General features: G+C 40.9%; 1 protein-coding gene and 1 long non-coding RNA gene across 12 annotated transcripts in view; one reads left to right on the forward strand and one right to left on the reverse strand.

Moving 5' to 3' along the window:
* WDR72 (WD repeat domain 72) overlaps positions 1-15,337 on the reverse strand; it is a 294,043-nt gene that overhangs the window by 220,028 nt on the left and 58,678 nt on the right. For 7 of the 11 annotated variants that reach the window (XM_058541608.1, XM_058541610.1, XM_058541607.1 and 4 more), the window contains one exon: positions 13,667-13,860. In XM_058541608.1, the coding sequence (XP_058397591.1) occupies positions 13,667-13,798 (132 nt within the window). In that variant the 5' untranslated portion in view covers positions 13,799-13,860. The other 4 variants (XM_058541614.1, XM_058541615.1, XM_058541617.1 and 1 more) reach the window with 4 other exon arrangements.
* Positions 8,006-15,337, forward strand: part of LOC131406098 (uncharacterized) — a 37,708-nt gene continuing 30,376 nt past the window's right edge. Inside the window, exons 1-2 of the long non-coding RNA XR_009220057.1 lie at positions 8,006-8,126; positions 10,887-11,526. This is a non-coding gene — a long non-coding RNA (uncharacterized LOC131406098). The remainder of the gene's footprint in view (positions 8,127-10,886; positions 11,527-15,337) is intronic.

Raw genomic sequence — 15,337 nt, forward strand, 5'->3', positions numbered from 1 at the left:
GTTTGGAGAGAGTGGATGCAGAGGGACAGAATTTGAGGACATAATCCAAAGGAAATTTAGCCTTACCAGAATATCCAATTTTTTAAAAACATATTTTCTAGGACTTCCAGCCCATTCTAGCATTAATTCAAGACACAGGAGGAGAGCCATTTGCAACCATTCTTCTCATCTTGGTGGATTTTCGTCATGAGCAAAGATAAGCCCTATCTCCTTTTAATATTCCCCTACCTCATGTCATTACAGCATTTTCCCTAGCCCTGGCTCCTCCCACTTTCCCTTTTTCCAGAACACATCCCCACCTTCTGCCTTAAATGTCCTTTCCCCCTTTCCCAGTCTTAAGACACAGTGTTACAAATTTAATTCAACAAGTGTTTACTAAATGGGTACTAGAATCATAGGCATTCCAGACGTTGTGCTGGGGGCTTTCCCATGCATTATCTCGGTTAATCTGCACACCTACCTTTAGTGTTATTAGGAAAGGAGGCTTGGTGAATCTAAATCCCTTGGCTAGGATTACATCCTTAGATCCTTCTGACTTCAATGAAGGACAATACCATTTCTCAAAGGGTTTGAGAGAGAGTACACAACAGTGACACTACTCCCTGTCTATAATTTACAGTTCCTGTTTACAGACAAGCCATTCCACCTATTTCTTTAAAAACAAAACAAAAACAACTTAGGTTCAACCACAGGGGTGGATAAGGTGTCAGATCACTCATTAATCTGAGGGTAGGTGTATAAGCAGATTTTTCTCTACTTAATCTACAAAACCTACTCATTACATGTGTGGAAGTACATGCATGGGCAAGAGTGTTTTCAAAGCATCAGGACGTAATACAAAAACAACAACTAAAAAACCCATTGTAACACTGGTGTCATGGAACAAGACTCATAGTACAAAGTGAGATTTCCACAGTGCGATGATTTCAATGCAGTGTATGTCACAGAGGTAGCCAAGGGATACAGGGAAGGGTTTGACTGGACCTACAGGTCAATAGAAACCAGGCAAATGTGGCACTTTCTAATATGTCCTGGACTCTACTTACTCTAAAAAAAAGTCCCTGGCAAAGGGAATCCCTCATCTCTGCTCTGCTGGGTTTCTACAGGCCAAAGAAGTCACTATCCAGTGATATCAAGAAATTCTGTCCCTAGGGCATAAATAAATGCCTAGCTCCTACAGTTCATGGGTGTATGAGAGCTCAAGAGGCCTGGAATCGATCCAACCCATTTTAATTAGCAAGAAACTACCTGGTAATACCTTGTTTGTATTTCTTGGAGGAGGGACACAAGAAACACTTATTTCATTCCATACAATAATTCACCACAATCAGAGGGAGCACAGCAAGGGCAACACCATCTCCCAGCTGCTGATTACATCAAAGGCTTGGAGCACAAATTCAATCTTATGATGTTAATCTCAGCCTGCCACTCAGAAATTTTCTCTGAGGGATATGATTTTTCTCTGGATTTCATTTTAAGAATGATTTTCTTCATCCACAATCAATAAAGATATGTTTTCATCAAAAGACTCTATCTTGGTAGAATTCAATTGGCTATTTCAATCCCTCTTGGTGACACAATATTAATTAAAATAGTTTATGTTGCACTTCAACTGGAAAAAGAGGCAGTGAAAAGAGCAGCTACTCAGAACACATGTTCTGTACATATCAACATGGAGAGCAGAAAATAATTTGCTCCTTCTCCAGGTGACAGACATTAGCTATTCAAGAGAGTGGCTCTGACTTGGTTTATCTCTGTGATTCCATTGGGAAAAAAAAAAAATGAAGCTCTTTCTGTTTGTATTTATTGTTCAATAGGAAATCAAAATGCACAGAGAAGATGCTTCACGTGCTCACCTTCCAGTGCCTCAAGAAGAAGAGAAATAAGTGTCTGTGTGCCCATGTGGCATGATGGGCTATTAAGAATCACAGTCACTGTTTCTCTTAACTAAAAAAAAAAAAAAAATACAATGTTATTAAAATTTATTTTTATTTTCAATTTCTAAATAATGGTTGCCTGAAATACATTTCTCAAAACAAGCATATAGATTAGCACAGACTTTTTCACATTTAGAAAAGAGGAGAAAATTATGAAATGTGTTACAAAAAATAAATGAATTTTGTCTTAACAGTGGTTTTGAAAGTAGCAGTTAATTCACTTAATAAGTAATTACGAAGCATCTACTGTGTGCCTGACTCTTGGTCACCACTTGGGACTGAGAGAAGACCCGAGTTCCTGGCCCACAATGCTGACAGATCATAGACGCTCCATCACCTCAGAGTGAGAAGGGTTGAGCCTGATTCCCACGAGGTATAGGGAGCACCCATGGGAGGCTGTACTTAACTCCCTCTGGGGAGGAGATCAAGGAAGGCTTCTCAAAGGGAAGTTTAATTACTGAAATACTTAGCTGGTAATTTACATCCACAGTTAAAAAATTTTTTTAAAACATAGCTTAGTCTCTAACCAGGTCTCTATAGACCAAATCTTCTCATGTTCACAGTCTTGAAATCATCCATCCATTACACTTCTTAACATGAGAAGGTGATAATGAACTGTTGAAAGATAAACTGAGGCATACTAAAAATTTTAAGAGTTTATTCAAGCAAAAATAGATTTCAATCAGGCAGTGCCAAACTGGAAGTGGTTAGGAGCACTCCATTGACAGGAGCTCAGGGAGAGATTTTACAGAGAAAAGGCTAGAGCAAAGTAAGGAAATTATCTGACTGGCTGTCCTTAGGTTTCGATTTCATAACCTTGAGGCATTTACAGGCTCAGATTTTGGTTTGCTAACATAGGCTGCCATGTCATTAGAGCCACCTCAGCCTAATGGCCTCCTTATTTAATTAATTTAGCAAAAGAAAGTGGGTGTATTGATACCCCAAAGAGGTACCTAAAGATCTAAGGATTTCACAGAGCTTTGTGTAGATCTCACTCAACAGTCCATTTCTTCAAAGAGGGACCTTAATCTGTAAGTGCTCAGAGAATACTCTTTTAGACTAATCTGGATGTTACTATATCAAAAGGAGAGAAAAGCATCAAATTAAGAACAGCATGGAAATTTATAGACATTCAGTCCAAGTCCCTATTTTATGAAGTAAAAAGCAACAACAACAGAAAGGTAAGTTGACTTGGTTAAAGGCAGGGAGAGGACCAGAGTTGGAGTTTGTTTAGACATTTAAACAGCAATGATAAGGTCTAGACAGAGAGATTGCACTATTCTCCAAAAAGTCTATGTACATGTGTACACGCATGCTGGAAAAACATTGGTTAAAAAAAAAGTAAGTGTCCATCAGAATTAACTGCAAGCTTTATTAAAATGCAGATTCCTGGGCCCCTGACTGGCTGTAATAAATCAGAATCTCTAAGGTATAGGGACCAGGAATTTGAATTTTCAACAGCTCTCCAAAGACATTCATATTCACACTTGAGGCTAAGGAACTTCAGTCAATCTCAGCATCCCCCATGCACAGCACAATTAATTAAATATTCAAATTAATCAATGAAATTGAAGCAATATTCACTGAATATATGACCAAAAAGAACAATGCCCTCAAAAAGTTCTTATTCAGGGCCTGGTCTGCATGGCCTAACAAGAATGCCAATATCTGGCCAGACCTGGGCCTTCCATAGCAAATAGGCCTGGCCTGGCCCCCTAACTCACTATTTTTCCCAACAATGAATGAAACCTAAAGTGGTTAAATTCTCTTGCTATCTACTGCTGTCTCAATGGCATGTAGTACTCTTCCATGTTCTGTAGGACTTTGCAACAAAACTGCCTGAGGTCTTTCTTTTGAAATCTATGTGGGGAAAGGGCCTAAAGGGGGACATTCTAGATATTCAATTGTTCAGCAAATTTGTTCACTGTTTACAAGAGGGATAATTCATGCATGATCAAGTTGGAATTTCAAGGCAAAGTCTTCCAAATGTAAAAGGATTTTAAGAGCTAACAATACCAAAGAAAAACCACAAGAGGGTAAAACCCTATAACAAATTCCTCCCAAAATGTTCGGTTTGCTTTTTGGTACTCCAAAATAACTAACCAATTTTCAATATCCCCTCCCCACAAAAATTCTTTCTAAGACTCTCTACAACAGCTCCGAGGGAAACAATGACTGGAGAATGAAGCAGCGCTTAAAATGGTCAGAGATCCTATCATGCAAATGTAGGAGTGCTAACTTTGGCCAGCAAAGAACTCTCAATGTGGTCAGAAGTCCTTTTACAGAGCCTGGCCCTAAAACAGAGGCTAACAGCCTTCGTGTGTTGAGGGAAAGCCTGTAGTGGTTGGGGAATTTGGGTAGTGGTGGTGGAAATACACATAACTTCATACTTTATTCTAAAGAACGAGAACAGTTACAACATTTCTTGGTCTGCTTTTTGTAATATGCGTGAAATCATAAATCCCATCTATACTCAACGTTGGATTACAGTAGTGTTCTGTTTTCTCTAATCAAGAGAATGAGATGGGTGGAGGGAACCATTGGTTGATTGTCAACTATGTGTTGACAATCACATAGTTGTGATTGTCACAAATGACAGCCTCATTTTTTACACGCAACTAAGTCTCCCAGCAAAGTCTCATCTTTTACATGCAACTAAGTCTCCCACCCATAAAGGAGATACTTGAAGATTAAGTCAGTAGCTAATAATGTAAAACAATATATGATCTTCATTTTACATTTGAGGAAACTAAAGCTCAGAGAGGCAAAATAATTTGCCAATGTCCTGTAGCCAGTAAAGGATGGGACAGCGTGGGAATAGCGTACCATGATTTGCATTTGTCATACTCTCTCAGCCTATCACACCCTCATACAAATTTTTTTCTTGGACTGGAATGCTCTTTCTCAGCATTTCCTCCTGGCAAACTCCTATAAAACTGGAACCTTCAAAACTGGAACTAAATTTTTAGTTCCTTTGAGCCTCCTCTGGTTTAGTTCCTTTGAGCCTCTTCTGGTTGCTATTTAGCACTCCTCAACTCCCAGCTTTCCCTTTTCTCCTTTATCAGAGCTCTTATCACTCTGCTGTAATTATTCCTGTGTTGGTGACCTGAACTATACTATGAACGCTTAGGGGCAGGAACCTGCCCTTTTTCCCTTTGCATTCTGCTGTCAGGGCAGTTTACATATAACAAGAGGTCAAAAAATGTTGAGGGGGAAGTCAAAGAACTAATGTAATAGTCATGAATGAATATGATATGGCTTCAAGAGTTGTCTCTCTTTTCTCCTTTCTTCCCCCAGACAAGCCAGTTTGAAAACGATCATCCTGAGTGTAACTCTGAGGTCCACACAAAGAGCAAAAGGCACAGGTAGAAACATATCTTGGCTATAGATGTGCATTTTAATTTCTACTGAAGCAGCCTAAAATCATATCAGTTTTCTGGGCCCTTACAACTCACTGCTGACTCCCAGAAAACATACAGTCAATTAACCATGACGTCGACGGGTTCAATTGATTACAACTTCCTCATCTTGTACTTGCTTATTTTTTAAACACCCATGTGTAGGCCTTTACATTTTTCCAGGTAAAATTTGATCTTGTTAAAAGAAAAAGAGGAGGGAGGTCAATGTTGAAAAACAGTTCCTACCATTTCTTGACTATTGAGCTGTACACACTGTGCTACTTACATTATGTGCATCATTTCATTTGATCTTCATAATCACCCTAGGCGTTATTATTATCTGTATTCTAAATATGAGGAAAATGAGGTTTGGAGACATAAATAACTTGCCCAAGATCAGAGCTAGAAAACGGAGACAGATCCATCAGTCTCCAAAATTCAATCTCTTAACCACTGCGCTACACTGCTTGGGTGGGGCAGGGGTGGGGCCCAACATGTTAGGACACCCTCTGGAAATGAGAGCAAACTCTGGAAGGGATACTTCTTTAGATCAGTGATATCTAGCTTTAAAAATAAGAATTTGCCTTTTATAGAAGAGTTCAAAGGGACCAGAACGTCCTTTAAGACCAAAGACAATCTCCTTAGTTTGAAGACAAAAATGACACATTTAAGTTAAGGGACTTGCTGGGACCCCAGAGTTAACTTGGGGACTTGCCAGGACTTTAAAACTGATCTGTTGCTAGAATTCAGTGCACAGATTCTTTTAGTCCTGATCCTCACCTCATCTCCCTGCCTACAATTCAGTTTAGAGCAGAACTGAATCTAAAAATATTAACCACTGGGAAAAAGTAACTGTATGTTCAGAACAGGCCTCCAGAGAGATGTCCTTTATAATGCATTAACAGAATTATTAATAAGAGATGCCACATATTGTAACATTATTCAATAACAGAAAGAATAAGTGAATTGTCAAGCCACACAGATATCTGAATGCAGCAATCTTGAAATATTCCGAATACCATTATTTTCAAGGTTCCATGAAGTTATTTCATAATTTAAATACACTTCTATTCCAGTTGGCCTCTATTAACTAGAACTTTAGACTTCTAAAGCATTCACTCCATTGGGTAGAGACTGTCAATGTAAGATTTCACACACAGTGAGAGGCTTAACAGTTGACATTTTGTTGATAAAATAATTCTAATTTTAAAATATCTTTCCCAAAAAGAAGTGAAAATATTAGAATTCAACAGAATCCCAATTTTTGCGGTTTAAAAAAATAATACTTTACTAGATCACAGCACAAACAGTTTCTCTTTCTTCTCCAACCCTCTGCATTCTTTACAGAAAACACATTGGTACATTTTAATATTGAAGGAACTAAAGGAAGGCTAGGAACAAAAGTCACAAGACCAAACCACAAGTATTTGCACGACAAAAGTGGTTGCTCTCTTCTCCCCTGGTCTTTAAGTGGTGAGAATTAAGGAGGGTGGAGAGCAACCGCACTGGGTGTTGGGGGGGCCTGGAAGGAGAGGGGAGATAGGGAAGGGGATGAAAGAAACAAACGCCAGTTTCTAAACCCTTTCTTCAGGTAAAAATATTCCCAACAGGTGACGTAGTCTCCAATAGGTGACCTTGAACTCATTTAGCATAAAACTGCAAGGGAGACGAAGAAAAAGTTAACGTTGTTATACAGCCACGTTCTGTTTGCATCTTAGTTAACTGTTCAGAAATGTACACAAAAATGCTCTAGTGAGGAGGGCGGAATAAGAAAGCATCTATGCCCGAAGGAATATTCCTAGTACTTCACCTTTCCCAGATTTTTGTCAGTGCAGACATTTCCCCCTCCTTTATTTTCCTGCCCCTCGTCCAACCTTACAAGTGACAAAAGTCTTGTGACCGCTGGCTTTATTGCTGGCTCAGCAGCAGGCGCGCTGCAGGGAAAGTTTTCGCCGGATCTCCCCGCCCCCGACAGCCCTCAAGCTGTCACAGCCGGCCCGCGGCCACCGAATCGTTTTCCCAGCTACTCAACTCACTTTTCAAATTAATTCAACCGACTCTTGTTCCATAGAAGTCCGATTTCCGAGTCCCAAGAAACTATCTCAATGGCGAATGGCGGGTCCCTAAAAGTCTCCGGGAGCAGACTCCTCCCAGGACCACAGGTGGGAATAGGAGGCCCTCAGCAACCACCTCCTCCCCCGACCTGAAAGGACCAATTTGTCAGATGCGCGACTTCTGTCACTAGTGATGCGACATCTGGACAAGAGTTTAAAGAGAATTTTCCATGTGCAAGAACTTGGAGCAGAAGAAGAGGTCACAGCAACTGCTACACGCGCTCACCTTCCTTCCGCGCCCCTCAGTATCCAAACGCCGGGCGTGCGCGGGTTCTGAGGGCGGGAAGCCGGGCGGGCACAAGCCCGGGGCAGCCGAGACCCAGCGCCTGGGATGCGGAGCCCGGGCGAGCCCAGGCGGCGCCCACCTTATCCGAGCAGAGAGGCGGAGGGGCAGCAGGGGCCCGGCAGCCTGGCAGCCGAGCGGCGGGGCGGAGGGGCGGCCCTTCTGGGCCGCGGTGACCAGCCCGGCCCCGCCCAAGCCCCGCCCCGGGCCCACTCCCGCCGCGGCTCCGGCCCCGCCCCAGCCCCGCCCCGCGCTCGCCCGGCTCCCTCCGGCCGCAGCCGCCGGGCTGTCCCGCCGGGCGCCTGCCTCTCTCCCTGGCGTGGGGGCTGGAAGTGGCTCGCCCCTGGCCTGCGAGGTGCCCTGTCCTTCCAGGGCCGAGAGCGTTCCAGGTGAGGTGAGGAAAATCAAGGTAGGCCAGGTGGCCGACCGTCGGCCCCGGGCCCTGGCGGGGACCTTTGAGAAGGGATGAGAGAAGTTCCCCTCAAGACCGCATCCTCCTGGCGGGGGAGAGTGAGAATCGGGGACCAGGAATGGGTGGAAAACTCAACATTGAAACCGGCCTCCTAAGCTGCTAGGAGCAGGCCAAGTACCGCCGCTGACTGGGTGGTTTAGAAAAATGAGAGGAGCGGTTTGTTTTCTCAGGTTTCTGTTATTTTACTTTACCCTCCAAGCCCTCTGGGCAACCTAGTCGTGAATGAATGCTAAGACTCCCGGAAGCAGTTGGGGAGAAATTTTAACCACTCCCTTTCACTGCTACCTCGCTCCCCAAATACTAAGGATATAGGCAAGTCAGAGCGTAAGTCTTAGGTCTCCTCTAAGGTCCAAGTTCGCATATCCCAAATCTTCCTGTTTGAAATCCCTCTGACTAGGACACTCCTCTCACCTTTGCCATCCTCTGTGCCTTGTTAGTTTCTATTCTTGGTTCACCTGGAATTTCACTTCCCCCATTCAGGGTAGGTGTTCCTGCTGTTCACTCTCAAGGTATCTCACTTCCTCTGTCATGACACTTGTCACACTTATTGCAATTGCTTGTTGCGTTGGCCTCCCCTGTTTGACTGTTGGTTCAAGCACATAGTAAATACATAATAAATATTGTTGAATAATGACGTGCATGTCATAGTCGACTGTTAAGGTGCTCCCAGGCCCTAGTTCTTTAATGAATTTCTCACCTATCCTCACCTTCTGAGTCTGCAGGATCTTATTTCAAAGTTAATATTCCTGCCCCCACCCCATCCCCAAGTCTTCATCCTACCTCTTGGGCAGAGTTTTCTCCTTCTGTGTCCACAGAGGTGTAGGTGTGGAAAGAGCCCTAGACTTGGTTCCTCTTGTCTGAGCTCTACCATAACTAGCTCTGTGGTTTTAAAGGCCCTCAATCTCTATGGGTCTCAGATCAGAGCCCTTGATATTTTTAGGGCCCAGGAAAATGGAAAGAAAGGAAAAAGGAAAAAAAACTTTTAGGTTGAAGAAAATGTTATAATATATAATATTAATTTATTGGTCTTTATACCAATGCAGTTGTTGACAGTGGTGAACTTTACCAAGCCCTGTAATCCTAGAAAACAATAAAAGAAATCTTCCCACTCCTTTGTGTTCCGGAAATGGTTTACTGCAAGGAATCATCCCTCCCCAAATGACATAGATAAGATTTACTGATAAGACTTACCTTCTTTATCAATGACAAGACTGGCCACAGACCCTCCAAATTCTCATTCTTTGCATCATAAATGATTAGCTGATTTGTTTGTGCTCACTAACCAGTCTGAACAAAATACCTACTACTTTGAGTTGACCAAACTAGTTAGGCTTCTCTCTTTCTCCCTGGCCCTCAATGTTTACCCACCCTTGCCCTCAGCCTGAGCCAGAATACAGCCTCTCCTTAACAGCCTGCCTGAAAATAGGCTGACCTCCAGATGAAACTTTCTCTTCTCTCCTGTAAGATCATGCCACTCTGGCTCATCCCTCTTCTCCACATCCTGTTCTCTCCAGCGTTCTGCTCTGCATTGCTTCCTAGAAAAGACCTTTTCTGCCTTACCTTTGAAAGGCTTACAGATCTAAGGATCAAACTTTCTCCCTATTATAGTAGTCCCCCTCCCCCTATTGCAATAGTCCCTTATAAAATCCTTTTGAATAAAGTCTCTCCTTACCTCAGTCTAATTTGGTTCTTTATTTTACCTCATACAATATAATTTTTAATATTGTTTAGGGAGGAAGGGGCCCCCAAAAGCAAAAGTGCCTTGTCTCAGATTCCTGTCTGTAAAGTGGAAAAGTTGGATTAGATAGACCAAGATCATTTTTGGCTCTGAAACTAATGAATTCAGAAGCAGAATTTCCAAAGAAAAGCAAGTCAGCCTTATAGACCTCAGCAAGAAGAGCAGGCTGGCTGCTGAGAGCCAAACTGGGCACTTGGAGGTGCTTTATTTCGCTAGCCTGGTATTGTTGTTACTGTTATTTTTTAAATTGAATTTGAATGTCACAGGCCTCACCACTCCATATAGTCTTCAGCATTTTTATTACCTGTTTGGCAACTGAAGACATTTAAGTTTGTGTTCCTGGAATACTTTTGTGCTCTCAGAAAAGTACCTTGAATTACAAAAATATCTCCTCCTGCTCCTCCCACCACATCAGTAGGGATAGCCAGGCAGTAATGTCTGTTAATCTCTATACTATAGGATTCAGGTGTTTGAACAAAAGGACAAATATTTCATTTATAGTTGAAATGTGTTTCTTTGGTGATAAGATGCTATCCAGTGCAACCATTTCTCCTTTTCAAGCACTGTTAAAGATTTTTACCAGATAAAGTAAATATCCCTGGAGGGTGTGTGATAATTTAACTTCAAATCATAATAGAGTCTCTGACATATCGTAATACAAAAATGAATAGAAATAATGCATAAGGAAGTTAATTTGGCCAATTCTGTGAAATAATAAAAAATAACTTGTGATGCTTTTAATACATGTCCAAAAATTCTATGATACTCCTCCCTTTGTGGAGCCTAATTCCCCTCCCCTTGAGTGTGGGCTATAGTTAGTGATTGGCTCCTAACAAACAGAATGTGGTAGGAATGATGGAGGGTAACTATCAAGTGTACATCATAAAATGACATTGTAACTTCTATCTTGTTCTTGCTCTCTCTTGGATCACTCTCTCTGAAAGCCAACTAACATGTTGTTAGGGCACCTGAGTGGCTCTATAGAGAGGCCCATGTGGTTAGGAATTGAAGCCTCCTGCCACTAGCCATCAAGGAACTGAAGCTGCTCCTTGTGAGGATACCAGCTTGGAAATGGATCCTCCAGTCCCAGCTGACATCTTGACTGCAGCCTCATGAGAGACCCTGTACCAGAACCACACAGTTCTGCCACTCTTGAATCCCTGACTCACGGATACTCTGCAATGATAAATGTTTGTGGTTTTTAAGCAACTAAGTTTTGTGGTGTTTTGTTACATAGCAATAGACAACTAATACAGAACTTATTCAAGAAAATTCCCTGATGATGATGTGCTAAAGATGATAATAATATCAGATATTTTAGAGTTTTCTGCATTATAATGTTTTAGATATCTTCCAAAACCCTTTTGATAGCCTGAACTTTGTGGACATCTATCATTATTCTTAACTTTCCAGGCTTTGACCCTGTTTCCTCTGTTTGGAGAATCCTTACCTTCCTTTTGAGGCAGAGGCCATGTCTTCCTGGAGAAGCTGCAAAACAGTGCCACTGTTTACTGTTTGATACTGCATAAAACACCGGACATGGACACATGTTCTAGGTTGTGCCAATCAGATTCACAGCCCCAGGTAAAATACATCCTGGTGAGGGAACCGGCAGCACCACAGCCACATCTGGTTTCCAGACGCAGCAATGGAGTGCTTTTAGTGACTGCATCCAACCACTGACAGCAGAGGTATCAGTGTCAGTGCCCAGTGAAGGTGGCAGCGATGCCTCCACGGTACCAGCGCTGCAGTATGATTTGCAAATGGCAAAAGTAGAGGGACAGAAAACATATTAGTGGTTGTCAGGGACACGGGATAACTTTTTGGGATAATGGAACTGTTCTATATCTTGAATGTGTATCTATTTGCCATTTTTTAAAGAACTGTACTCCAAAAAATGTGAATTTTACTGTATATAAATTTAAAAAAGAACTAGGACCTAAAAGTCACTCATTTAACCATGTAGAACTAAGTAGAGAGACTAGAATATGTTTATTACTAGTGTAATACCACTGACCAAAAGAATGCAAAACACTTCAGTGCCTAGGTAGGCCAAGGATAATTTTAAGGAATATCATATTTCACAAATAGAAAAAAAAAATACAGAGTCAGATGTCTCATTTGTGCAACCTTTACAATGTTTATTTGAAATTATTTGCAATTTTTGTGCGTCAGTAGATAATCCCATAGTCTTCTCTACAGCAGACTCTTCATTTTCTTAAAAGCTGAAATTACTTGAAATTCAAGAAAAGACCCAGAGATTTATGATCTGTGAATTCTGGGCCTTCCACTAGCTATGGGATTATCAACAAATCACACAATCTTCAGAAAGATAATCATTTTTATCAGTGAAGGAAAGTCCTCTGTAAACTGTCAGTAATATGCACATGTGAGACATGAGAATTATTAAAATAATTCTCTCCCTGCAGAGGTGGGTACAGACATGGAGCCTGCCTCCCACTCTCTCTCTCTCTCTCTCTCTCTCTCATTCTGGCTTGCTACTGGGTGACTAGCCATCCTCATGATGGCCAACACTAGAACTGCAGACATAATGCCTAGAGGGAGGTACCTTGTTCTTCAGGGCAGGATCTCTTCACTTTATTTGTAAGACAATGGAAGATCACGATATTGTATATGAATTTTCACTGACAAGGGACTCTCCTAGGATGGAGACCAAGGGACCAGCTGATTTCAAAAGGCTTGGTAGGGATCCTTGCTCTAAGCAGTTCCGAAACTTTAAGATTTCATAGATCAGTAAAATTTCAAAGAAAATGGGGAAGAACAAACGTGGGATTGCCAATTTTGACAAGTAATATCATTAAAAATAAAAGGAATTTAAAAAATCCTTATCAAAGCAAAATGAAAACCTACTAAATTACATTGTTATGAAGTTACACAATGCCAAGGATCATAAGCAAAATCTAAAAACTTCCAGAGAGAGAAAAATAGAGGTCACCTGCAAAGGAAGAAGTGTAATTGTCTTAGACTTTTCCACAGCAATGCAGATGCTAAAAAATAGTGTATTGAGGTCTTCAAATTTTTCAGGAGAAATGATTTTCAAATTAGAGTTCTATATGCAGTCAAGTTGTCAACAGTTATAAGGCATTTTCATTCATGTAAGAATGAAAAAGATAAATGTCTTATACACACTTTTTAGGAAGCCCTGGAGGATATCTTCAACAAAACAGAGACATTAACCAACTGAGAGGAAAGCGTGATACTCAGAAGTTAAGGGAACAGAGGGGCAACAGGAGAAAGCAGTGAAAGAAAACCCAGCATGAGACACACGTCTGAAGCCCAGAAAGTAGGCAGTCCACACTGGAGTGGAGAAAAGAGGTATAGAAGAGTCTCTAGAGGAGAAAAAAGTGGAGTAGATGGATTACTTGATATGGATGAGCATTTGGAAAATTATCAAGAGACATTTCTTGAGTCTCTGAACACTGTGGGGAAAAGCACCAAAAAATTAAACAAACACGAAACAATACAAGTACTTAAATTAACATTTAAAAGAAAAAGAAAACAATAGTACTTACCATGATAATTATAACAGCTGACATTTCTACTAAAAAATGTAAATAAAATTCCCTCTACTTAGAATTTGCTAGAAGATTGTAATGGACCTTTATTCTTCTTTTGGGCTTCTTTGGCTCTTGGAACACTTCCTATTGGGAGAAATTTCTCACTCTACCAACTTGTACCTCCCCAAGATAGACAGAGTAGGTACCTTGCAGAATTCAGCCACGTTGGTAGCAGACACCTCCGCTTCCAGACGCAGCAGTGGTGGTGGTTCTAGTGATAGGATCCTGTGCCCACAGAAGGGGTGAGTCCTGCTGCATGTGCCCAATAGCAGTGGCATTCACATCTCCACAGAGCAGCTCTAAACCAGTAGTTGTTGTCCTTGGCAGTCTTCACCATATACTTTAAAAAATTAATTTTGTGCTGAAACTTCTAGAGTGGGTTTCTGTCATTTACAACTTAAACTAGCAATAGATAATAAGAATTTTGCATTTACTGTTGACATTTCACATGCATTCTTTCACTAGATTGTAATCCCCTAAACCAAGCCTATGTAATATGAGAACTATGATAATACCTGACAATGGCAAAGGTGTGTAGAGACTGAAAAATTGCCCTTCTGATCAGTCATTGGGGAAGGAAGGCTGGGACTTTCAATTTTTATGCTATTCAGCTAAAGCCCTACCTATAAAAATTATAGAATTTTAAACATTATCAAGTCCAACATGACATTTTAGCTAGGAGAATGGAAGCCTTAAGAAGTTCAGGGATTCACTCAAGGTTGTGCATTTTGTTATGACAGAGCTGGGCTCAAATATCAACCTTTTAGTGCAGTGGTCTTCCCACCCTCACACTGTGAAAAAAAATGAAAATTGTGTGCTGTGTATGTGTGTGTGTGCTTTTCTGAACTGGCAGTGAGATTGAAGATCCTTGAGTGACTTTTAAAGAAGTTATAAGCCTGTGAAACTAGGAGCTTAAAAGAATGATGGCAGGCTGTTGATTATAGCAGTGCCATTGAGCAGCCCTATAATATAATATTTTAGGTGAAAAGTAAGATCTAGACAGGTTATTTTTCTAGCACTTGATTTCAAGGTCAAATATATTTCTTCTTCATGTTTTGGAAGTGCCTACATTGAAAGCAAAATGAGAATAGACAAGTAAGCATATTTTTTATGATAGAATTCTGGATCTTAAAAAAGGTAGCTATCAAAGCAATTTGAAGTTGTTACTACAACAGTGACCAAACCTAGTTATTTTCCATGCTCTAAATGCTTCATGTAAGAGCAGAATAATTACGTGAGACAATGTTGTAAAATGAATGACCCAGATGCGGTTTGAATTTTGCAGTCTCCTTGTAAATTCTGCTCAGCTGTCCACATAAATGATTGCAACATTGTGTACTTAATCATCAGCAAATGGAAGTTTCCAGAAGAAAAACTGTCCCATAGATTTTAGCACATTCTGACATGAAGGGAAGGTTAATTCCCCAAACTTAATTATATTAGCATCCCAGAAAAGGTCAAGGAGCAGAGTGGTCTACAGTGAGTATCCTAATACTCTATATGTTATCCTGAGAAAATCAATTCACAAACTAGAAGCAAACTCTAATTTATAACAGCAACAATGTCTCACATTTGGGTAGTGCTTCTTCAGCAAACTTTGATACATATTATTTTTAACTGATACAACAAAAGGAGAAGATGCACAAATAAGAGAAAGGACATTGACATAGAAATCGCTTTGGGACTTTGCATTGCTCTTAGGAATTATGCATGATGTCAGTTCTTTCCTTTGGATTATCTTTCATGTTTTGGTCCCCTTAATTGAATCCAGCTCATTCCATGGATAATGTAAGCCCTTCAGTTATCAACTTGCCATC

The sequence above is a fragment of the Diceros bicornis genome, chromosome 5 (genome assembly GCF_020826845.1).
Source record: "Diceros bicornis minor isolate mBicDic1 chromosome 5, mDicBic1.mat.cur, whole genome shotgun sequence".
NCBI lineage: Eukaryota > Metazoa > Chordata > Mammalia > Perissodactyla > Rhinocerotidae > Diceros > Diceros bicornis.